The sequence below is a fragment of the Gopherus flavomarginatus genome, chromosome 3 (genome assembly GCF_025201925.1).
Source record: "Gopherus flavomarginatus isolate rGopFla2 chromosome 3, rGopFla2.mat.asm, whole genome shotgun sequence".
Taxonomy (NCBI): Eukaryota; Metazoa; Chordata; order Testudines; family Testudinidae; genus Gopherus; species Gopherus flavomarginatus.
Genome location: NC_066619.1, coordinates 95,372,298 through 95,397,444, shown reverse-complemented (window position 1 = coordinate 95,397,444; position 25,147 = coordinate 95,372,298). Strand labels below are relative to the sequence as shown.

The 25,147-nt window shown below is 43.4% G+C and overlaps 1 protein-coding gene across 2 annotated transcripts; it reads left to right on the top strand.

Moving 5' to 3' along the window:
* The first annotated feature begins 8,217 nt into the window (after nt 1-8,217).
* On the top strand, nt 8,218-16,617 carry DMRT2 (doublesex and mab-3 related transcription factor 2). 2 transcript variants are annotated; one of them, XM_050944290.1, is made up of 4 exons: nt 8,218-8,566; nt 9,632-10,084; nt 11,842-11,944; nt 13,957-16,617. In XM_050944290.1, exons 2-4 carry the CDS (start codon nt 9,659-9,661, stop codon nt 14,991-14,993), a joined length of 1,566 nt encoding a protein of 521 aa, XP_050800247.1. In that variant the 5' UTR covers nt 8,218-8,566; nt 9,632-9,658; the 3' UTR covers nt 14,994-16,617. The 2 variants fall into 2 exon arrangements, with proteins under 2 accessions (XP_050800247.1, XP_050800248.1); XM_050944291.1 differs by lacking the exons at nt 8,218-8,566; nt 9,632-10,084 and adding exons at nt 10,568-10,623; nt 13,170-13,254.
* Nucleotides 16,618-25,147: the final 8,530 nt, after the last annotated feature.

Below are 25,147 nucleotides of genomic sequence, written 5' to 3'. Positions count from 1 at the left end.
GCACATCTTACAACATTCCACTTCGCAGGTACGCTGCTCCCCCTTTACAGCCATCGACTTTAGTTCAAATGTGCACAGGTGAAGAGCAGAAACGAGCCCGGTATGTGGGGCCTAATGAGTATGAGGCTCAATGCTGGTCATCTTACTCATGCAAACAGTCCACTGGGGCCACTCACACAGCCAGCAGAATTTGGCCATATAGTGTACAGTGTGGGAGTGTCAAGTAACTATGAAAGTATCCGGGTTTCAATTTCCTGGGTGTGTACTGTGGCACTAGTCTGTGTTTAGCGTGTACTCCTGCAAAGGAACAGTCGAGAGAACTGCTGCTCTGACTCTGCACGTACAAACGCGTAGCTTGCAAATGAAACAAATCAATAGTTCAAGTTTAGCTTATCTACAAAACGAAAAAGCCACAAATTCTCAGGAAGGTATACGGGACCTGGTTTAAAAGCCCACAGACGTGAAACCAAAGTCTTCCTGCCCTCTAAATGGCGCTCGTTGGGGGAAACTTCTGTTTATTTACTGTTATTTTTAATCAAAGACAAAAAGGGCCACACATTTTAATAGCTGGATAAGGCCCCAGAATAAGACAATGAAACTGATTCTTGCTGATACTGAAGTCACTCGCAAAACTCATTGATTTTAATAAGCGAATATTGGAACTGCTATATATCTATAGCAGGGAGAAATACTTTGGTATAATCCAGATCTTTAGCTAGTTTATATCAGTTTAGTACCTTTGACCCCCCCTCCCACACACACACCCGGGTTCTGCTCTTTAATTGTATGGAAATGGTATAAATGACTAAAGAAATAATACAGGAGAACATCAAAGTCGAAAATCATCCTATTTTATAGCAAACAAAACTGAAAGCAAGTCTCTAGTAGCGTTTCAATATCTGATGTTTATGCCCCTTTTAGGGACTATATCTACACTGATCTTTCCATTCCTTTGCTGCTGTGATTCCTTAATACTCCTAGAGGGCTCTGAAGTTGAAAAGTGACTTTTCTGACCCCACAGTGATTTCACCGGACTCAGGAGATTTGTCTCTCGTGCACAAAATGCCCACTCGTTACTAACGAGAGTAACTAACTGATACGAGGTATGGTTCTGCTTTGCATTCCTGATGGGCCGCGCTAATGTGTGGAGCATGGTTAGCGCAGTCTGCTCGTCGAAAAGCATTCGGCGGGCCAGCTCGCCCTTTGGAAGAAGCATGCACACAGGCAGCAACTAGAAGCCGTCACCAAAGTGCCAGCCCCAAAGGACTTCCCAGAGAGAGAGAGAGAGAGAGAGAGAGAGCCCACGGGGCAGGGATATATGGGCAATTTGTTTCAGATTAATTAGTAACATCTCTGACAAAACAGGCCGCCGGGATCTCCAGCGTTTGGCAATGTAATCTGCTTTAGACAGTGAGAGGAGAGGGCAGGATCAAAGCATTCTTCCAGTGGAAATTGCACCCGGGGTTGGCGTTTAGTTAGCCTGCCCTAACCTTGCTAATAAATTTTCCGGGAAAGAAGAGGGGAGGCTGGAGGGGGGCGGGGTAGGACGAAAGGGGACAGCAGCACCTGCAGCCCTGCCATCTCCCGCACATGTTAGATCAATGCAAAGCAACTCTGCCCTGCTCTCTACAACCCTGGGCAACAACGCCACAGAGGCAAAGATTTCAAAGAAGAGTTTTCCCTCCGGAGTCCTTAACACTCTTGTAGCTCTTTTTTTTCCCTCGGAGGACTCTAAACGCAGCCCTTTTACAGACCAGGACCACGGCTGTAAATGGAAACGATATAAAGGCTAGTCACCTTCCACTGTCCCTCTAGCTAGTAGCTTGGCTCCCTTTCCCCATCTACTGTGCGGGCACTTAGGACCGTCCTGCTTCCCATTTGCGTCTCTCCCGATAAAGTTGCATTACAGTGATTCTTCTCCAGCAAGAAGACTTAAAACTCCTAATTTTCTGCGTTGGTTGGGTTTTATCTGAAACCCCTACAGGCCAGGCAGACACACTCTGCAGACTCCCACAGACACATTAGAGATGCAACGGGAATAGATGCAGAACGACACCGTTTAAAAATGAAACAAAATGTTGGACGCTTCATGAGAATTTCTTTTATTTTAGGGGCATCAGTTAGATCAAATTGTTTCAAACCCATTCAGATAAGGAGGCTTCTCTTCGGAGCAGGGAGGAAAGGTTTGGGAACTTGAGAACGTGCCATATTAAAACTATGATTTAATGAAAAGTAGCCGTTCTTTGTTCCCTTAAAATTCCACGCAGAATAGCGGAAACTGCACTAAGGTGCGAAGCATCTTGTTTTCAACCAAGCCTTGCTTCAGAGAAACATACACAAGTCCCAGCTACGTTGGCGCTGGCTCCATCTAGGTTAGGGAAGGCCTGGCCAGGTATGTTAAACTACAGATTGCCAAACACACAAATAAGGACAAGAGAACGGTTACTCCTTGAAGTACCATTTTCTCATAGACTGGAGCAATGAAGCACATTGAGACCAAAGGATGGGGAAAGCAGTGAATAGTAGCGTTATTTCTCATGATCTCTACCGCCAGCAGATGTCACCTTTCCTGCTGGTCATCTTTCTGCACACCCAGCCCGCCCTCGAACAAGATGACTATGTATTGTGCAAAAGCCGTGACTTGCTGTTACAAAGAGCTCTCGTTTTAGAAAGGAAGTCCCCATCTATTCCCCAATAGGCTATGATCCATTACTGATGTTTTGGGGTTTATCTCATCCATGCCTTTAGCCATACAGCCGTGCAACAGATAAGCAGAGGAGATTCGGACTTGTCATTTCCCCCCTTTCACCACAGAAAGAGAGTGTGTGTGTGTGTGTGTGTGTGTGTGTGTGTGTGTGTGTGTGTGTGTGTGTGTGTGTGTGTGTGTGTGTGTGTGTGTGTGTGTGTGTGTGTGTGTGTGTTAGCGTGGAGAAGGGGGCAAAAGCTGACAGACCAGTACTCCAGTAAACTGCTTTGGTTGATAGGATCCTGGCCTGCAGGTGTGAGTGTCTAGCCGGACTGATGACTTCTGCGAAATATTAAGCCCTGGGGCTGTGACAGTGCTCGTGTTGACGATCATTTTCGGAGTCGCGGGTCAGGGTGCTGCACTAAAGACTTCCCCTCTATATCCCCAATGATTGCAAGCCAGTCTTGCTGAAAGAGTGGGATTTCTTTAGTTAGCTTTCTGGCTTTGGGAACGAACTTATCAATGACTCAGCGTTCAGAATCCTTTGTTGCTTCATCGCTTTATTGCAACTTGTTTTTTTCCTAGAAAATTGCGCAGAATGCCCAACATTCCTGTGTAAAACAATTTGTTAACCAGTCTCTCGTCTGGGTGTCTACCCGAAATATGCATCAGATATGTTGCACAAATCCTAATAGGCGGCAACATAAATATTTGACTGATTAAATGACGCCGTTTGACAAAGCAGACAGCTAGATGTGCCTGAAAACAATAATAAAAACAAAATTTTGCGTCTTCTATATTTTTATAATAGGCTTGAAACAAGTAAACCATTAAGCTAAAACATAATATACGGCTACATGACAGATTAACTGGGCAATTGGATGTTCAAGTGAATTAAATATAATATTTTAAGAAAACGTTCGATTCTATTGCCTTGCTAGACGTCATGTAGAAAAGAAAAAGGGACTGACCTTGCTTTCCTTATTTGGCAAACTCTCAATGACATCAGTTGGAATAAAATATGTGGGGCTTAGTATATATTGTCACTGTGGACACTAATGTTAAATAGAGAAAGTGTTATACATAGGACCAAATGCATCTGTGCTCTATGGAGTTGTGGTAGGGATGCATTTAACCTTAAAGATGAAAAACGAGATGAAAGCTCTATAATTCTGTTTTTGCTATTCAAGCTAGCACAAGAGTTCTCTGGCGGAGCTGAGGCGGTTCCTATCTGCTTCACAATAAACCACTTGAACGAAAGGCTGCATAGTTGTACCTCTGTCCACCAGAGTGATCTATGCTGTGCTATTGCTGGGTCAGCCATCGAAGAAATAGGAGGTTGCGCCTTCCTGGAGATCTGGTAGGATCATATACTTGGGATGAGGAGGATACTAGTTTCAAATTCCTCTTTTTAAAAGGACAGGGTAATGAGAGAGAGGCACCCCGTTATGGTGATGAGGATCATATAAGGTCCATAAAATAGATTTGGAAAGATGGATCTGATCCACAAATTGCGTCAGAGAAGCCTAAACAGGGGTAGAAAGACAGATAATGTAGACAAAAAAGAGAGAGATTCAACAAAACTTGAGGTCCTTTAGGCTCAGGCTGTGAACGTGTAAACGAGGGACTCTATTATTTACACTACTTCATGTTTCCCATAAGTAAATCAAATTAGAAAGCAACCACTAAGGATCACGGTTACATTTGTGATGTAAGGGAGCGGGCAAGGAGGGAAGCGTATATGTCCTGCAAAAACTGAACACAAACAACAGTTAAGAAGAAGAAAGTTACACAAACATGCTTTAAAATCATGGCTCGGTTTCACAGTTCCCCGCGGATAAAATAAACACTAGGCGAACTGTTTTGTAATTTACTATTGTGGCAAAGAATTTTACTTCGTAATTTGGTATCGGTTTACAAGCAAAGGGGACTTCTGTTTCCTAACCTAACAGGTCTGTGTCATGCCTGCCCCTTTTAAGAGGGACCCCAAGGGGGAAAGTGAAATTCCTTGGGTATTTGCCTTTTAGTCATGCTTATAAGTCAAACAGTAGCCCGCGTCTCTTTTGGGTTGAATAATCTCAGCCATCAGGAGATGCACTTTCCCCCCAGTCTCTCTCTTTACATAACACTCAAAGGTGCTGCGGGTCAAAGAGGACAAATGTTCTTGAAGCTCGGTGCGTTTGATGTTCTGCGGCGGTGGAAGAGCTCCTGACACCTCCTGAACTAGCCAAAGAGCTTGGGTGAGCTCGGAATGGTCCGCAAAGCTAATATTGACAAAACCACCTAGGAGGGTTCATTGAATCGCACGGAAGGGGACGGGGTTCTGGGGACACAATCCAGGCCTAGGTTTTGGGAATCAGGCTAGCCCCCAGGCATTAGAGCGAGTCCAGTTTAAAAGCCGGGCGATCAGTCCTTGCGGTCTTTACTGAAGCAAAAATCACCACTGACACCAGTTTTGACACGTTTGATTGGACCTCACTAGGAGAATCCGGCCCCTTCATGTTTGAAAAGCTCTCGGAAGTGGCTATCAGTGTCAATGAATTGACATACCCCATTCTCAAACTCCAGTCGACAGCCACATAATTTCTCCAAATCTTAATATATGCAGGAAGAAAATGGGAGATCTTATAAATAACTAGTGGGTTGGGAAAAGTGAGAGAGGCTCATTCCAGAGGAATCCCCAGCCATAGCGTCAGAAGCTAACTGCCCAGCGGATTCAGACGCTCTGTTTAGGAAGGATCTACATGGAACAAAGATCTTGGTGCCCAGAGCGCTGAGTTAGGGTGCCCGATCAGAGAAGGATTTGGGTCGTATATAGAGAGAAATAGCAAGTCTGAAGGAGCTCAGACTTCACTGGGGAAAGGGAAACCCTGGCCCCAACGAAGTCAATGGGATTTTTGTTATTGACTTCAATGGGGCCAGGATTTCACTCAGGGATTTTCCCTAAACGGAGTAGAAACCTCAGGGGCTGGCTGATGAAAGCCAATGACATTTATTTCTTTGGAGTCTCATCAGGTGAGCAAATGAAATGGATCTTTCATTATAAGGCACACGAGAAAAGGGCAGCATTCGGGCCAGTAACAGCTTGCCCTGGCTCAATACATTCTGCTTCGCGGTCCAATAACCAGATCCTCAGCTACACCCCGGAAAACCAGAGCTATACCCTGAGGAATAAGGGTTTAGAAACGACCCCTCATAAATACTGGCGGGGCTTGTTATTGGGACCGATCCATTCCGTCCGGATTTGTTTTAACTCCTGATCAGAAAAAGGAGCAGCGGGAACGTGAGTAAGAGGTTATTTGCCTTTGATTTAAAATGAAAACGTTGGCCTGGTTGCCAAAGGGATTTTTGTCACTGGGCAGGATCAGGTCCCTTGCGGGAGAACTGGCTTCCTGCCCAGTGGTTTAACTAAGCAGCGGTGGCCAGATAGGGCCCCTCTCAATTTGCGGCCCAGGTGTAACTAGAAAGGGGATTGACACATATCCACGGCGATGCTGATTTCAGCAGCTGCGGCTGATTTTCCCGGGTGAGTTTACAGTACACAGACTTCTACCGCCGAGAACTGTTTTCACTGTAGATAACAATTATTTAAAGTCAATCGCATTCCGGGAACACTCACTTTTAATTTGTTTATTTTGAGTTTATAGAACAAGATCCTTCCCTCCCTCCTCCCCGCCAAGTAAACTGGCTTCTGCTGACAGATTTCTGTGCTTTGTTCGCTGAAGCGTATACAAAACTCCTGGTGGGATTGCTTCTAAATATTTGAAATGACCAACGATCGCCCTTTATAATCGTTTGGGGCACGTGCCTCTAACCTGAACACTACTGTAAAAAGGAAATACAAACAGGTTATTTTTTTTAAAAGGCAACGTATAGAAAATGTAAGTGTTCAAACCAAAAGCTAATGAGATCACTCCGCGATATTTAAAGGGCCACCTATTTGCTAAAATTAAAGCTGATTTAGAGCAAATGCGTCACTTGTAAGTTCGCCCCTCATCTGTTGTTGACACTTCTCCCTTGAATTTTCTTCTCTATCCTTTTCAAGAAGGGAAGACATGACCGTATGGAGAAAGCGTGGCTTTTCACCAGGCGCAGATGGACAGTTGTTCCTCTAAAGAGAGCTAACGGTGATGAAGATGTTCTCTGTCCCTGCATGAGGCTGGAGCCAGGCGGACAGAGGAACAGCTACCCAGCTGAATGTGAACGGTCCAGTGCGAATCTCCAAACACGTTTCACAGTCTAAATAAATCATCCACACATCATAAGAAGAGATACAAAAATCTAAGGAAAAAATGGATCGACCTGACCCACTAGGGTTTGAAAACCTGACTTGCTAAGGCCAAGTTTTTGATATATCTAATATAGATGTTAACTATATACGCGCAGTTGGTATATATTCTAATGACAGGGTAAGAGTATATGTTTATATTATATAAGAAAACATATTAACCTATACATACACACACCATGTAAAGGGGAATATTCATCAGAGTATTTATGTCACAAATATGCAGTTGCTCTGCGAATATTTTGATCTATATCATTCTTTTCGATCAGCGCATTGTTGGAAAGTTTGATTCCATACAATTGTTTTCCAGCTCACAAAGTGGATAAAGTTAACTTCTGAATAAAATTGCTAGTTCTGAGGATAGCCTGACATCCAGGATAACCAATACTTTTATGTTTTTACCTTCCCTCGGCTCCCGCTTTTACCTTGCGAAGCAATGACACTTAAAAATATTTCTGGCACAACTGAAACTTTGCAAGTAATCATTTAATCATTAAGTTTTAAACGAAACCAAGCTGTCTGCCCCCTGCCCCTGAAATGTAGCATCAGAAATGAAGCAACAATCGAAAGTTATTCAGGACTATGATATTTGTCGGGGAATATTATTGTTGTGACAATTAAGGGGAAAAAAAGCTCAAAATAAATGCACAGTATAACTATCCTTATTTCTAAATTGCACGTCATAACAAAACACGATTCCGTTTTATTTTCTGACTTTTAAAGGCCATTGCCAATCGTATTTAATGCAGCCAGAAAACCCTAACCCCATAAGGAAAATGTGATATTATTTTGGATATTTTAAATTGGTTTTGCCCTTGATGCCCGCACTGCCTATAAGGAGACAATCTCACTACCCGGCGCCTTTTATTTATTATTTGTAATAGTGATGCTGGCTATGATTTTCCTCTCTTTTGACCTCATGAAAAATTCCCCTTTACCCCTGTGTTTACAGTACAGGGGGTACGCCTAACGTTTGCAGGTCGTCTGAAGGATAAACCGTGGCTTTCACACATCGCCCGGCTTGCAGGGGCTGGACACATTATTATCACACAGGCAGGCGGACACAACCAGGGGCGGAGATTGGGGAGAAGAGGGAGGGAATCGACGGCCCATACTGCCAATCAGAACTCTCTCCGCCCAACAACCCACCAATCAGCTGTCCGGACGCCCCAGAGCCGGAGCTGTTAATACAGTGGGCGAGTCGGGCTGGGCACTGCACGGAGGGGAGCATAGAGGCGGGTGCTGGCGCTGTGCTGTTAAGGCCTGGGGTGCTGTAGACAAATGCACCCCAACTCCCCCTTGCTTATCCCTATTCCTCAAGCCTGATAACCCACTACAGCATCTCAGCCCCGCCAGTCCCTTGCTTCGGTCCCCGCAGCTCGCCCATCGCTGGCAGACGCTGCCGCGTTCCTCCCTGGCCCGTCCCAGCCTGCAGAAGTGAGTGCCCCGCAGCGAGCCGCTATGTGTCGGGGCTGCTGAGGAGCTGCGGTCCCCCTGGGCTCCGTGCTGCCCCGGGTTCGGTCTGCGCCCAGCCACTCCCGCGGGGCTGGATGCAGCCTGCTTCTGCGGCCGGCCTCGGGCTCTGAACTTGGGTAAGTGTAAAACCCGGGGGTTGGGGATGTGCGGGCTGGGCTGAGCAGAGGCGAAGGAACCTGCCTACAGTGCAGTCTCTGCCTCGATTGAACTAACCCACCCCCTAACCGCCCGGGGTACTCTCCAGCACTCTGTGAAGGGGCTGGGGCGTCTGCACTCACTGGCGGAGCGTGTGCTTTCGAGATTAAGAAGTCATTTGACTGTAAGGTTTCCCTATAGATGTAGTCTAACCCCCATACACCAGAGAGAGGAAACCAGGGAATCTCTTCAGACTTTGCGACCCGCCGGGTGCTGCCAGCCCCACAGCCCGTGCTGCGCTTGGCCCCACCGGAATCTGGATTCTTGGAAATTAGCCCCTAGATCCCTTTCTTCTGCCGTTCCACGCCGATCCCGCGTTCGCTGGGTCAGCAATTCCCAGGGAGGGCTATCGGGAGTTTTGGATGTTCAGGGAATTCAGGTTCGGGCTCTAAATCTACAGCTTCGGCAAACATAAGGGTACAGGCCCAGGTCAATAGATAGCTGAACTGGAAAGCCGAGAAGTCGCGCTGGGACTTTAAATTCTGCAGATCGCACTAGACAATGATGCCGTGAGGCGTGCGTGTGATTGAAGTGACATCCTTATAACCCCGAAGAGGTGTGTGTGTGTATGTATGTAACCCTGGCAAGGTAGAGCTGAGCTGTGCGGGTGCCCGGGAGAAATCTGACATCGGTGTGTTGTGTGTCGGTAAGGATTTGGTAGCTAAAGTGTGTAGCGCTGTGTGATCGATTAGATGCGCGTGCAAACAGGCTGTGCGTGTGACTCGGAGAGCAATGTGAGGTGTGTGCAGTAAGCCTGATGTCGGCCCAAACCCCGGCACGACCCCGTCCCAGGGCTAGCACCGCACAGGATGCGTGTGTCAGGTGGTGTGCGGGGCTAGCTTGGACGCGGTGCAGGGAGCGACCCCTTGCACGGGGCAGGGCCTGTGTCCGCCGGGAGTATGCACTCAGCCTGGCCAGCCCAGCCCCGCTTGCGGCGGACACGGAGCCTGCTAAGGGCAGCGCATGGCGGGGTTTGTGTTTTGCAGCGCGGAGCAGCAGATCCAGGCGGTGCCATGGCCGAGGGGCAGGCAGCCTACGGGGCCGAATGGGAGATCGACGTGGAGAGCCTGGAGCTGGACGAGGGCGAGGAGCAGCTGGGGGCCTGCCTGCTGCAGGGCGGCGGGCCGGGGGAGCATGAGGACGAGGAGGAGGACGACGAGGTGGAGGAGGAGGACGGGGAAGAGGAAGGGGCGGCCCCGCGGGTCCCTAGCCAGCCCAAGCAGCAGCAGGTGGAGCGGGGCAGCGGAGTGGAGCAGAGGAAGCTGAGCCGGACCCCGAAGTGCGCCCGCTGCCGCAACCACGGCGTGGTGTCCTGCCTGAAGGGCCACAAGCGCTTCTGCCGCTGGCGGGACTGCCAGTGCGCGAACTGCCTGCTGGTGGTGGAGAGGCAGCGGGTCATGGCCGCCCAGGTGGCGCTCCGGAGGCAGCAGGCCACTGAGGTGAGGAGGGGGATGAGGGGGGCAGCGCCCACTACCCCTGCGCTGACAGGTGACCCCGCCTGTGTGAGGGCCGCGATCCCTCTCCTAGCGGCGCTCTCGGGGAGCAGGAAATGTGGAGAGGCCTCCAAAAATCGCAGCCGTTTCCAATGATTAATACCGATTTGTTCTGCCATCTGTGCAACTGACTAGCCAACACCAGAAGGTAGATTGTGCATCTGTTTTCTCCTGATTGGGACGCAGGCATCATCTTGACTCAGCTGAAAAGGATCAGGGAGATTTTTTTCCCCCCAGAGCCCATATGGGGAGGTAGTTGGTCATTTTCCCAGGCAGTTAAATGCTGTGAGATTTACAGATGTGGTTCTTAGTGAACCTGGGTAAAGAAGTGAATGGGATGAGAGATCCCAGGCGGTGGACTCTGTCCGCCCCGGGAGAAGGGCTCGCTCGTTTCAAAAGGAAGAAATTAGTCATTTATAACAAAAAACAAAAAAACAAAAAAACCCAACATCCTTAGATTGGAGGCGGTACTTCTGTGGTGAGGCGTTCACGCAGGATGGCAGAGATCCTAGCAGAGTCTCTCCTGGGAAGTGACAGCTTTCAACAAAGTATAGCAACGGGCTCACTAGCTTTGGAAAGAGTCAGCGTGATATTTGCCCCAGCCCTGTACTTTTCTAAGAAAGCACCGAGAGTAATTCTGGGATTTGAATCATTCATGAAGATGTGACTAGCCTTTGGATGTGACTAACCATCGCGCGTCGAGATTTTCAGAAACTCGCTTGCGATATTCTTTGCTAGAGGCTGAGTACTGAAACGTGGCAGGGGGGAAACTAGCAAAACTGTCAACAAAGAAAATAAAATCCCTGTTGTAGTTCGGAACATCGCCGAAGGAATGATTTGTATGTTATTATGAATAGTTATTTTAAGGGCTGGTGCCGATGAATGATTATTACAATTTGATCTAGCACATTCTGTCACCACTGTGTCAGATGCAAGTTCAGCTGACGCATTTTGTAATATATGGCGTAGTTTTAAGAGGCGGTGTAATTCCGCAACTTCACCGCGTTGTCTAGGGGAAGCTGGAAGTAAATGCGCTTTCTCAATAGATTCGTTACATTTATGGAATCATTGCTAACCAAGGCCTCCTATAAAATCTATCTACGTACGTGCAAAAATATTCCAGAATTGCTATTCCCCATCTTTAGCACGTTCTCTGATCTACACCATCCTTTCCCTCCAGAATATTTCCTCAGGGTTTTGCAACGACTGGTTTTCAGTAATCCTTTTTTTATTTAAAACGAGGCGTGTTGTTTCTTGGTATTAAGCGATCTGCTCATCTGAAAGCGTCACTAAAGGATTGTGATGCAGACCTGTGAGCCGTTCCGATTTTCACTAGGATCCAACATTCTCCTTTGAGTGCACACGGAGCCGGTGCTCTGTTCTGTCTAGTCAAACTCCCGGGCTCTGATCGTAGAAATAGATTAGATGCTTCTGATAAATATCACCCTTGCTTCTCTTTCCTACTGACATTCGATGACCCCGACCGTTTTGCGTCACTTTCTGTTTTGTTTATCTGCACTTAAGGCAGATTCTTTCTAACAATAAAATCCGTTTCCTCCTTTTACAACCCGGAGAGCGACATTTTGATTCTTTTGAATCCGTTCTTTTAAAACGAGTAGAGCAGAAAATAAAATTTCCTTAAGGAAGGAAACGACGATTGTCCTTCTGTTTATTGACCGTTTTCTTCTCTTTTCCCTTGCTAGGATAAAAAGGGACTATCAGGGAAACAGGCTAATTTTGAGCGCAAAACAGTCTACCAGAGGCCTGTCAGGACGCCCAGCTTGCTGGCCAAAAGCATTTTAGAAGGTAAAAACTCTCCTGCATTCTGACCTTTATGAGCAACCGACATCATAACTGTAGGAGCTGCTGAAACACCTACTCAGATTTCCTTGTGCTATTTTGAAAAAAAAAAACGCTCAGAAAACAAAGTGTCTTGCATAATGCTAAAAAATCTAAAGTAAAACAAATGTATTTAATGGCTCACTACTACAGAAGATCTCAGGATTTACACTATCTGTTCAAATTAAAAGCTTAGGGAGTCTCTCTGTTTTAGAAAAGCTCCTCATTTCAAAATTAAGAACAAAAGGCTAAATATGCAACAGATTAGAAAAATAAACACTAACTCTACTAATTATTTACTAATATTATTTAAAGGGAACATGATTATACTGAAGACATATTTCTTACTCTGCAATACACTTGGAGTGCATATACACCAGTAAGCATGATGTACTGTTACCTCAAATCTCTGCACATCAAGAATATATTTTAAAATTTTGGACTCTAGCAAAAAATTGTTTTAGAACATAAAATAGTTCCCCTCCCTTTCAAATGAGATCTCCCAGTACATTTTCTTGTATCTTTATTTGTTTTTTTTTGGTTGGGATGGAGATGGAGGAAATACGATCAGTCTGCTTGTTATGAAACAAAATTGCACCAAAGGATTCTAGAAACAGCACATTGAAATTTAGGGTAATTTTTAGTGTAAAAATGAATGTAGGTAAATAGCTACCTGGCAACTATTGACAGTGCAGAAGATTTTATTCTTGTTTCATTTTATTTGTAAATGAATGCAATGAACTTGGCCTTTTGTAAATATAAAACATAACAGACTCTTCAAACAAATTTGATGTACATTATTTTGTGTGGCCAGAAATATTATTTGTAGTACAATGCCATTTAAGGTAAATTTTTATTAAATAAATAAACATTGTAAAGGGCTAATTCTTGCTTTTTTCAATACCCTATAACCTATACCCAAAATTGTTTATATGGCCATTTTGGTTACTTTCCAAGTGATTAGACATTAGAAAAAAAGACATGAAAATGATGACGTCCAGTTCTGTTAAGTGCTATTTTCTCTTTACCTGCATTAAGTTAGAAAGAAAGTTTGGCCAGATACGAAAGTGATTTTGGCCAGAGAAGAATACTCTTTCCAGGTTACTTTCTTCTGCAATTCATTCTTTAAAAAAGAATCTCTTCTGCATTCTTTTCCCTAATCTATCTTAACTTTCTTTTTCTTTTCTCCTAGCTCTCCTTGGATTTTTCTGCCATCTGTAACAATGTGTTACAGATAATGATTCATCTTTAGAAAATAGAAATGGCATCAGTTATAGGTATAGATATCTTCTTTGGCAATCGGGAAACCAGTGTGAGATGAATGGGAATGAAAGTGGGCTAAATCTTGTTCTCCTTACTCATGTAAGTAGTTCCATTAACTTGAATGGGATTACTTGTCTGGGTACAGCAAACAGGATTGGGCCCAGTACATTATATTAAGTGAATCTAATTAATGTGGTCTCCTAATTGAAAATGTTGCAATTTTAAGTAATTTGTATTTTTTCTTTAATTTTGAGAAAGTAAAATAATCTAAATATTTAAAATTTTCACTTTAAAAAAATAATTTTAAATGGAGGAATGAAATGCCAGCATAACAAGTAACATAGAGGAGTAAATCCCTGCTCACTTTGAGCCCAGTCTGACTGCTGTTGACTTCAGTAGGAGTTGGACTGGGCCCTTTATGTAAGTAATCCTGTTGTCTTCACCAGAACTACTTACCTGAGTAAAATGAGCTGGATTTGGCCCTATATATGCTGGAAGCGTCTATATACTACGTGGGCTTGGCTGTGCAACGTGCTGAGCACTTCCAGCAAGGTGCCTTCCTTGGGAGTTGAGGGCATTCAAGATTTGTAGGAAGTGCTTAGGTCTTTGCAGGATTGAGCTCAATATTAGCTTTCCTGTCCTTTTACAAACACTACAGATAGGTGATCCTGTTTTAGTTACTTTAATTTATTCATACCCATACTTTGTTGTTTTAGGTTATCGCCCCATGCCAGCAGATCCTTACCTGGGAGGGAATTCACCTTTGCCACCCCCTGTAAGTGACAGGATGAGAAAAAGACGGGCCTTTGCTGATAAAGAGCTGGAGAATATTATGTTAGAGAGAGAGTATAAAGAAAGGGAGATGATGGAAGCCACTCAAGCTGCTGCCCTTTTCCTGCCTAACCATATGGTGCATGGAACTGAATACAATTCCTACAAAACTGCCTTTAACCCTACCCAGGTTGAAGCTCCTAGCAAGGAGTTTTGCAACTTCTTACCAACCTGTCTTGACTTAACCATGCAGTATTCAGGATCTGGGAATATGGAACTGATTTCTTCAAACGTCAGTGTAGCCACTACCTACAGGCAATATCCTTTGTCCTCCAGATTATTGGTATGGCCAAAGCGTAGCCCCATTAGTGATGCTTTTCTCTATCAGCAATGCCTACTGAATGCTACTGCAGTCCAAGCTCTCAAACCTGGGGCAGCCTGGGACTCCAAGACTTCACAAGGCCAGGATTGTGTAAATTCAGAGCAGGACATGATGTCACCAAAAACTGAAAATTCACTTGTGCTTTCTCATGCTCGAGAAATTCAGTGTCTCCCTCAGGAGGCCCGTGAGAGGTCTGCTTTCTCTCCTCCGAAAAGGACTTTTCCACAGATTTCTGAGAAGGATTCTCTGGCTTCTCAAGAACACATCTTAAGCAAGATCAGCAAAGAAAATACCAAGCACCCTCAAGCACTCAAGTATAATCCGTTCCACTCATTTTTACAGCAAACATTTCATGACAAATCAGGGCCTGAGTTAAAAACATCATTTGTAAAAGAGAGTTTTGAAGAGGCATCTAAGAAGTACAGAGAGTGCTCCATCAAAGATAATCAAAAGTACAAATTTACAATAGACAGATACTCAAAAGACTTTTTTGGGGCCAAACAAGCTGCAACAAGACTCTCAGCAAATGAGCCTCTATCATTCTCTGTTGAATCAATCCTTAAACGACCCTCTTCCGCAGTCACTAATGTCTTGCAGTAACTACATCCTCAATATCAAGTTTAAATGTTTGCCATCTGCAAAGTTGCTGCCACCTGTCTTTTCTCTCCAAAGATTCGTACAAAGGACTTAGTTATGTAAATAGTGATTTAAAAAAACCCGTGTACATAAATATGCATGTTTTCTCTCATGAAAATAAATATTTAAATTTTAAAAATGAAAACGGTGCATGTGCAGACTGTAAAGTGTAGGCTTTATACAGCACTTCAAATGTTACAATAAAATGAGATGACTTATGAACATACTTCTTCTTTGCCATGCCAAGAGGACATTATCACTTCTGCCTTATGTCTCTCTCCCTCCATCAAATGGGTATCCACGCACTTGCAGAACATGTGTATGCTATTGTTTGCTATTATAGATAGGGTAATTATTTGCTGTGCTGGAGTAACTCATCTCTGCTTTGAACACATACTAGCTCGCAGAACAGGTAACAGCAGTGCAAGTTTACTTGCTATTATGCATCAAAGGCATTTTTCCATTGATTTCAATGGGCTTTGGATCAGGCCCCAACTGTCAGTGCAGTTCTGTTAGGATAAACCTCCTGGGATGAGAGAGTAGGTTATTCTGGGCCTCTCTGTTTAGACTGGCATCATTCAAGCAGGGCATTAGTATATCAAGTTTGGAGATAGGGACAAGGGGAAGGAAGATGGAAGAATAGGAAAATTCAGTGACTCTTAAGTGTTCTCAGATAAAGGTCTGCTCTTGTGTCAAATGGGCATTAAAACCCCCCTCAGGCTCTTCACAGACTTGGAATATTGAATTTCCTGAAACTTTTCACTTCTGACAATCACAAGCGGGACTAGATATTTGTGCCACCTTCAATGAAATGAACTTTGGGATAAAAAAGGGTTTCATAGAATAATAGCTACAAAATGAAAATTAAGGTATAAAATTAAGAGGAGATATTATATCTTTGAGTCCTTTTGTAGGCAATGAAAATAAAATTAGGCTGGTAGGTAGAGTTCACCTCAGCTGGAAGCCTCCTTCAGGTTGTAGAAAACTTTACCTGTTAACTTAGATTTAACTTAACAAACTTTTTTCTAATTTTTTCTTATTTTGCTATTTTTTTTCTATTTTACCATCATCTAAGCAGAATTAGCTTTTGTTTTCCTGCTTTCTATACATACCAATTTTAATCCTATCAATGTGTTGACATAGCCCTAGGTGGTACTAATTTGTTCTATCATCTAAACGTCTTTAGTAGTTGGGTGAAAAAATTGCAGTGGACAGATTAGGTTACAAATTCTGAGTAATGAGTGATTTTTGTGAATTTATTCACTATTCGGAAGTGTTTGGTAATTATTTTTTCCTGAACAAGTCTCAGCCCATGGATTGTCAGCGAACTGACTACTGAGAGTATTTTTTCAGGTATTTGATATTTGAGTTGTATGAGTAGTGTCACATCAGATTCTTTCTGTTCCCTGGTTGGATGATCCAACCTTCATAAATGACTTCTGTGTCGCTATCTTCGGGTTTTATACTATTGTCCATCACTGGAATATCTGAGCTCTTTCTAAGTAAAATCAATAGTAACAGCAAAGTCTGCCTTTGCCTGACACTAATTTCATTGAGTAATAAAAACAAATGTTTTGTGATTTAACAAGTCTTGGCCACTGGTTCAAAATTCACTTTCCATGAACATTCATAGAAATAATATTTTTCTTGTGTGAATGTTAAATGAAAAGGGGTGTGAACACAATGAAAGCAAAATAGTTGCAATTGCTTTTTCTGACTCTGTCCGTGATCCAACTCCCGTTTAGGTCAATGGAAAGACTACCACTATCTTAAATGAGAATTGGATCAGACCTTATTTACCCAGATCTGGTTCCTAGCTTTCTGTGAATCCACTTTCACGCTGAATCATACCCAGCTGACAGTTTTGCCTATGTATAAGGCTCCTCACTTTTCATGCTTCGTGGTTTTATTACCATGGATTCATTCTTTGGTGGTGGAGGTTACAGAGCATAAAATGCTAATGAAGCCTTTTAATTTACTATATATTTAATATATTTCCTTTGTTACTAAAATTCTATTTGCTTTATTTCTCAAGCTGCTGGCATGAACTGTGATGACAGATGTGGGAAAACCAGAAGTCCAACTAGTAGACCAGTTCTGGACTCTGGGAATTTGTCCTGAATAAATGTCTTGTTGCTTAACAATGCATGTATCTAATTTTGTTCAGCTTAATATTGGTAATCTTTTTTTCCAGGAAATTAAGTACCTTAATTTATCTTTGGAAAAAATAAAAGACCTCATGACCCCTTTAAAGAGCCAATTGAGAAAAGTAATTCCGTGTCCAAATTCTGGGAGAATTCCAAATTCTAAAATCTATATTCCAGATAATTTTTTTCAGAGTATAATAATTGGGAGTGGAATGGCATTTTTATTACGTTTAACCAGAAATGTGACCCTTGAGACAAAACTGGGCTAAATCATGTTTGCTCTGCTGCACAAGTAGTCCCACTAGAGTCAGGATTTGGCCCGTAGTCTGATCATTGTCCTTCTCATTTAGTTCTTTAGGGTTTATTAATTAGCTTGCCTGGCACTCACGTTTTCTTCCTTTCTTTCTGTAACCCCTAGGTTTTCATGAAACTGAAAATGTTTCATGCAGCTTAAAAGTTCATCACTCCCAGCTCTGTTTTCCTTTCTTTAAAATATTTGTGAGTTTATTTATTGATCATGGAAGGAATGGATTAATAGTTTGAGACGTGTGTGTAATGCATACAAGTGCCATGTAAACTTCCACACACAGCTCTGCTTGGCCAACACCATCCCTGCTCTTTGAGCCCTGGACCTCTCTTGAGCAGAGGCTGCCAATGGTGTCCACTTGTGTGACGGTCTGGCGTTGTGAACTGAGGGACAGCAGGTAGGGACCATCACTGTTGCTTTCAGTTGTGACCAAAACTGCAATTTGAACCCTGGTCCCTGGCTGAAAATGTCTATTGCATTGACTAATGGCATTACCTGCTCTCATCCTGCAGCCATTCTTCTATTCAACCTTGTGATATGTCAGCTGTTAAAATAATACACACCACTATCTTGGATATAATTTTTGTAGTGTTTTCTTAGGTGTCAGCAGTCACAATCCTTTATATGCGAACACCTGAACCCAGATCCACTCCTTCTGTAGGAATCCACTGCATTTGCTGAGTTTCAAACATAAGTTATTTGTATTTTACTCAGCTTCTTCTGAGTGGGCCTCTGGTTTACTCCCGTCTAACCTGAATTCTTTTTGTGCAGCTGTGGAACATGGTTGCAAGGAAGCTCAGTTTAAGATCTGGGGCCAGTGATTAATAACCTACATTTGTGTTTGCTTTTAAACATAAAAATATTCTTTGTCATGGAAAAGAACAAAGCACAGTCATGCACTGCCCATGTAAAAGTAGCAAGAAGATCCTTGCAGATCTTGTTGCCAGAAAGCACAAAAACACCTGCTACTGGTGCCGGACTCTGCACTGATAGCTTGCAAGAAGAGTGGACTCATTTGTAATAACAGGTGGAGGACCTAGAGAGACTAAGAAGCCATAGTACCCCAAAGAGCTTTGCATGTATTCCTGACTCAACACTTCTAGCTTGCTGGTCTGGTGTCAAGACATAGGCATCTGTGATACTGGCTCAGCACCTTTGGGTTACCGCGCTCATGTCAAGGTGCAGACCTCTGAGTTCGCTGGATCAGCATTTCTAGCTTACCATAAAGTACAAGCTTATGTAAATGCCAGATTTCTATGCGGTCTCTGGCTCAGCACATCGAGCTTCCTTGGGCTGGCACAGACATTTGTACAGTTACTGGCTAACCAGCCATAACTTACTCATCTGATATTGAGACTCAGGCCACTACAAAGTCAGTAGCTCAACAGCTTTAGCAGGCTGGGCTGATGTCTAGGCAGCAGCGGCTCCAGATACCAGTGGTCCAAGCGCATGTCTGGGGTGGTAAGCTGCGGGGGCGGGGCCCTGCTGGTCCCTGCGAGGGTGGCAGTCAGGCAGCCTTCGGCGACACGCCTATGGGAGGTTCCCGGTCCTACAGATTCGGCAGCTTGCCTGCAGGAGGTCTGCTGGTCCCGCGGATTTGGCGGCAATTCGGCTGCGGGTACGCCAAAGCTGTGGGACTGGCGGACCTCCCACGGGCAAGCTGCTGAATCTATGGGACCAGGGACCTCCCACAGGCGCACCACCGAAGGCAGCCTGCCTGCCGTGCTTGGGGTGGCAAAGACTGTTTGCTTGGGCTTTGCCTCCAGGTGAGAGGATTCAGATCTATGTAATGAAAAGTTACAAGTTAACTGTATGTTGCCACGGATAAGAACATAAGAATGGCTATACTGGGTCAGACCAAAGGTCCATCCAGCCCAGTATCCTGTCTACCGACAGTGGCCAATGCCAGATGCCCCAGAGGGAGTGAACAGAACAGGTAACGATCAAGTGATCTCTCTCTTGCCATCCATCTCCACCCTCTGACAAACAGAGGCTAGGGGCACCATTCCTTACCCATCCTGGCTAATAGCTATTAATGGACTTAACCTCTGTGAATGTATCAGATTCTCTTTTAAACCCTGTTATAGTACTAGTGTTCACAACCTCCTTAGGCAAGGAGTTCCACAGGTTGACTGTGTGCTGTGTGAAGAAGAACTTCCTTTTATTTGTTTTAAAACTGCTCCCCATTAATTTCATTTGGTGGCCCCCTAGTTCTTATATTATGGGAACAAGTAAATAACTTTTCCTTATTCACTTTCGTCACACCACTCATGATTTTATATACCTCTATCATATCCCCCCTTAGTCTCCTCTTTTCCAAGCTGTAAAGTCCTAGCCTCTTTAATCTCTCCTCATATGGGACCTGTTCCAACCCCCTAATCATGTTAGTTGCCCTTCTCTGAACCTTTTCTAATGCCAGGATATCTTTTCTAAGCTGAGGAGATCACATCTGTACTCAGTATTCAAGATGTGGGGAAACCATGTATAAGGGCAATAAGATATTCTCCATCTTTTTTAATGATTCCTAATATCCTGTTTGCTTTTTTGACTGCCACTGCACACTGTGTGGACGTCTTCAGAGAACTATCCACAATTACGCCAAGATCTCTTTTCTGATTAGTTGTAGCTAAATTAGCTCCCATCATATTGTGTATATATAGTTGGGGTTATTTTTTCCAATGTGCATTACTTTACATTTATCCACATTAAATTTCATTTGCGATTTTGTTGCAAATCACTTAGTTTTGTGAGATCTTTTTGAAGTTCTTCACAGTCTGGTTTTGTTTTAACTATCTTGAGCAGTTTAGTATTTTCTGCAGACTTTGCCATCTCACTGTTTACCTCTTTCTCCAGATCATTTATGAATAAGTTGAATAGGATTGGTCCTAGGACTGACCCTTGAGGAACACCACTAGTTACCCCTCTCCATTCTGAAAATTTACCATTTATTCCTACCCTTTGTTCCCTGTCTTTTAACCAGTTCTCAAGCCATGAAAGGATCTTCCCTTTTATCCCATGACAACTTAATTTATGTAAGAGCCTTTGGTGAGGGACCTTGTCAAAGGCTTTCTAGAACTCTAACTACACTATGTCCACTGGATTCCCCTGGTCCACATGTTTGTTGACACCTTCAAAGAACTCTAATAGATTAGTAAGACACGATTTCCCTTTACAGAAACCATGTTGACTTTGCCCAGCAATTTATGTTCTTCTATATGTCTGACAATTTTATTCTTTACTATTGTTTCAACTAATTTGCCCGGTACTGACATTAGACTTACCGATCTGTAATTGCTGGGATCACCTCTAGAGCCCTTTTTAAATATTGGTGTTACATTAGCTATCTTCCAGTCATTGGGTACAGAAGCTGATTTAAAGGACAGGTTACAAACCATAGTTAATAGTTCCGCAATTTCACATTTGAGTTCTTTCAGAACTCTTGGGTGAATGCCATCTGGTCCCGGTGACTTGTTACTGTTTAGTTTATCAATTAATTCCAAGACCCCCTCTAATGACACTTCAATCTGTGACAATTCCTCAGATTTGTCACCTACAAAGGATGGCTCAGGTTTGGGAATCTCCCTAACACCGAAGCAAAGAATTCATTTAGTTTCTCTGCAATGACTTTATCATCTTTAAGTGCTCCTTTTTTTTAATCTCGACTGTCCAGGGGCCCCACTGGTTGTTTAGCAGGCTTCCTGCTTCTGATGTACCTAAAACATATTTTGTAATTATTTTTTGATACAGTGTTGTGCTAACCATACTAGCACCTTCCTACCAATTAAAGGCTTATACAGTAACCAATAGAAAAGCAGGAATGCATTCTGTATATTGTTAGTTTAAAACACTAAGTCTTCTCTAATCATTTTAAAAGCTCATTAAGGCTGAAACTCACACAGAAGTAAATTCTTATACTAGCAGAGCCCTCATTAAGGCAGGCACAGAAATATACACCCACAAACTGGTCAGTTACTTCCAGAACCTGGTGAAGTATGGATCTCCTAGAGACAAGGCAGGGGCATCCATGGGTCTCCAAATCACCTATCTTCTTCAGAGGAGTACAAGAGTCTCAGGGATAGAGGGCTTAATTCTACAGTGACTCCTCCTAACCATCTAGCTGACAGCTGCTATCTGAAATGCCCTCTCTATCCCTGTCATAACATTTTTTCCCAGATCTGGACCTTAGCGTCCAAAATATGGGTGTTAGCATGAAAACCTCCAAGCTTAGTTACCAGCTTGGACCTGGTAATTGCTGCCACCAGCCAGGAATTATACAGTACCTAGCTCACTGTGGTCTCCCCAAAACCTTCCCTGCGGGACCCCCAGACTCAGATGCCTTGAGTCTTACAACAAAGGGAAATAACCCCCTCCCCTTGTTCCCTTGTTACTTCCTCCCAGGCTCCCCTCCCTGGACGACCCTAGGAGATTCCCTGCTTCCAGTCCTGGAAACGCAAGTACTGAGAGAGCTAATCTCTCTTCCCCCTCACCCTGAGGGTATGCAAAGTCAGGCTTAGTAAATCTAACACAAAGAGATTTTCCCCCTGACTTCTTCCTCCCACCAATTCCCTGGTGAGCTGTAGACTCAATTCCCTGGAGTCCCCACTAAAGAAAAACTCCAACAGGTCTTAAAAAGAAGGCTTTATATAAAAAGAAAGAAAAAGGACCTAAAATATCTCTGTATTAAGGTGACAATATACAGGGTCAATTGCTTAAAGGAAAAAAAATGAATAAACAGCCTTATCCAAAAAGAATACAATTTAACACATTCCAGCAACTACACACATGTAAATACAAAAAAAAAAAACAATATAAACCTATTGTCTTACTATCCTTGTACTTACAACTTGGAAACAGAAGATTAGAAAGCCTGGAGATAGAAAAATCACTCTCAGAGCCGAGAGGGTCAGACCCAAGACAAAGAACAAAAAACTCACACCCAAAACTTCCCTCCACCCAGATTTGAAAAAGTCTTGTTTCCTGATTGGTCCTCTGGTCAGGTGTTTTTTGTTACCCCTTTCCAGGTGAGAGAGACATTAACCCTTAGCTATCTGTTTATGACAATCCCCCACTGCACTTGGCCAAATGTGGATCAGAAATGGTGGAAGCAATCACTACTTACCTACGCTGGCAGGTAGCAGTCAACTGGGAGGCAAATCAGTTTATCCCAGGACTGGGGGCTTAGCTTGAACATCTTGGTGAGCTCAACTGTCCCAGTGTCACATCAGGAGAGAGCCAAGACCAAAACAATTTAGAGCTTTTAGGTCCAAACCAACATCTTAAACTACATCCAGGAATCAACTGGAACCCAGCTCAGCCTGTGGCATATCGGTGCTCCCTGTGTACAAAATTACTTAGTAAGCAGGCTGCTGAATTCTGCACTAGGTGCAGTCTAAGAATAAATTGTGGGGGTCGCTGCAAGGACACGTGAGTTGGCTGGAGAAGGTTCTAGGCAAAAGTGCTATGGCAAAGCCAAGAGACAAAGTCATTTTAGGGAAGCTGTTCTTTTCTTTACTCTAGTAAAGTTCCTTGTTAAGCGTTAGAAGAAAGTGACTCACTTTTGGTAATTCCTTACCATTGTCACATGACAGTAACCCCACGTAGAGTATATTGCCAAATATTTCACCTCACGGTAACTAAGGTGTGTGTAATTGTGGTAAGGTCTGCATCCAAAGGAAAAGAGTATATGATTAGGAGGTTACCTCTAGCTCATGGTCGTCTGTAGTGTATGATATGTATTGAGTAACATTAGAGTTTACATAAAGGAAAGGGGGGCATGGATCAGCGTTTGTGTCACTCTCCCTGTCAGTACCCAGCCCAGGGACACTAATGATCCAACCAGTGGACCAAATTTGGTGTTGAATCCTGGTCATGTGCCACCTGAGGCATGCTGCACATATGCTAAGAAGACAGAAAGGAAACAGGAATTAATATGTGCTAATAAACAGGTTCCGTGTTGCTATTTCCCTATTCAGCTCATGCGTGATTTGGGGGCATTGCTGCCCCCTACCCCTGGCTGCAGCAGCTCAAGCTCCATTTCACTGCAAATAAAAAACAGTCCCCTCCACCCTCACTGTATGTATGCCTCAACTAAGCAACCATGCATTAGATATTGTATATTCTTCCAAGCCCCTCACTTTTCTGGTGTATGTTATCCTGTCAAGTCCATCATTTAGGACCCTATCCTGCAACCACTTACAGTATGCTTACCTTTCCCCATGGGAGTGGTAAAATTGCTTTCACTGGAACTATTCATGTGCTTAAAGTTAAGCATGTATATCAGCATCTGCGACTGCAAACATCCTAAATCTGGTTCTGTCTTTTACGAGTTTTCTGTAAAGCACCCAACCTAGCAAGTTTATCTGGTGGTGGTGGGCTGGAGGAGGCTACTAAATAAATAATAATAATATATCTCTCACAGATGGGGAACAGCCACATATGGATGAGCATAATGCATTCATTAGTTTATGAACACAAAGTCCCACTAGAGAGTATCATAAATCCATGTGATGTTCCTGAGTGCTGGATTTTGCATTTGGATTTCTGAATTAGCTGAAAGTTGTGTAAAATGAAAATCACATGTATTCAGAAACAGCACCATAGCAGTGGAAGCTTGTAACATCTGAAAGTGGGTAGGGAAAACTGACACATAAAGATATGCTCAGAGCCAATTTACAGCAAAGGGTAAAGATCATACTATAGCTGACTTCTCCCTAGTGACTATCCATCCAAAGAGTCTCTTGTGTGCTGATTATACCAGCAAGCGTATGGAATATATTACAATCACCAATAGGCTTATGCCACGCTAGTTTCAGAAAGGAGCATATGAACAACAGGGGTGGAGACTTTAACCTTCTACTTGTGATCAAAATGAGCTCTATTTTCATTGTTATCAAGCAAAGAAGCATGTCTTAACTAGATCACTTGTTGGAAGAGAGTGGTACCATGATGGAACAACAGTTTTGCGCAAAAGCTGATGCAAGCCTTTCTACTGCATTCCACTTTTAGATAGTGGATCTGAGATAAGATTTCAGTTCCAAAAGCAGATATTCAAAAGCTGGGCATAATAGGTGAGTCATACAAAATGCATATGTGGCAACTCCTGTACTTATGTGCAAAAACTAGGCAACTGAACATGCAACTCCTGCACTGTTTGCCAGAAGCTGGGATTGGGTGACAGAGGATGGATCACTTGCTGATTTTCTGTTCATTCCCTCTGGATCACCTGTCATTGGCCACGGTTGGAAGACAGGAGACTGGGCTAGATGGACTTTTGGTCTGATCCAGTATAACTGTTCTTATGTTCAGTGATATCAACCATTTCACACGCACAAATGGAAGGAGTTGCCTGCCAAATTGCTGTATGTGACTTTTGCTCAGGGCTTTACAAATTTAGCTTATATCTTTAAACATAAATATAAATTTAAATTTATTCCTGGTTATCATGGGTTGATACTTTATTATGCATGTGACATAATTAAATCTCCCTTTCAGTTGTTCTCTAATATTTGTCCTACTTATCATTATTTAAATTCAGGAAATTGATACTTGTGTTAAGCAAATATATCGAAGAGTCAGAATACTGAACTGGTCAGGCACAAAACTGAGGTATATGTGGAGCATTGAACTCTAGTGACAGGGACACTGGAAAACTTCTGTTTTACATC

Excerpts from the sequence above, each read along its gene's own strand:
- DMRT2 (XM_050944290.1), top strand. The coding sequence starts at position 9,659 with ATGGCCGAGGGGCAGGCAGCCTACGGGGCCGAATGGGAGATCGACGTG. Across the intron at positions 10,085-11,841 it reads GGAGGCAGCAGGCCACTGAG|GATAAAAAGGGACTATCAGG; the intron begins GTGAGGAGGGGG and ends TTCCCTTGCTAG. Across the intron at positions 11,945-13,956 it reads GGCCAAAAGCATTTTAGAAG|GTTATCGCCCCATGCCAGCA; the intron begins GTAAAAACTCTC and ends TTGTTGTTTTAG.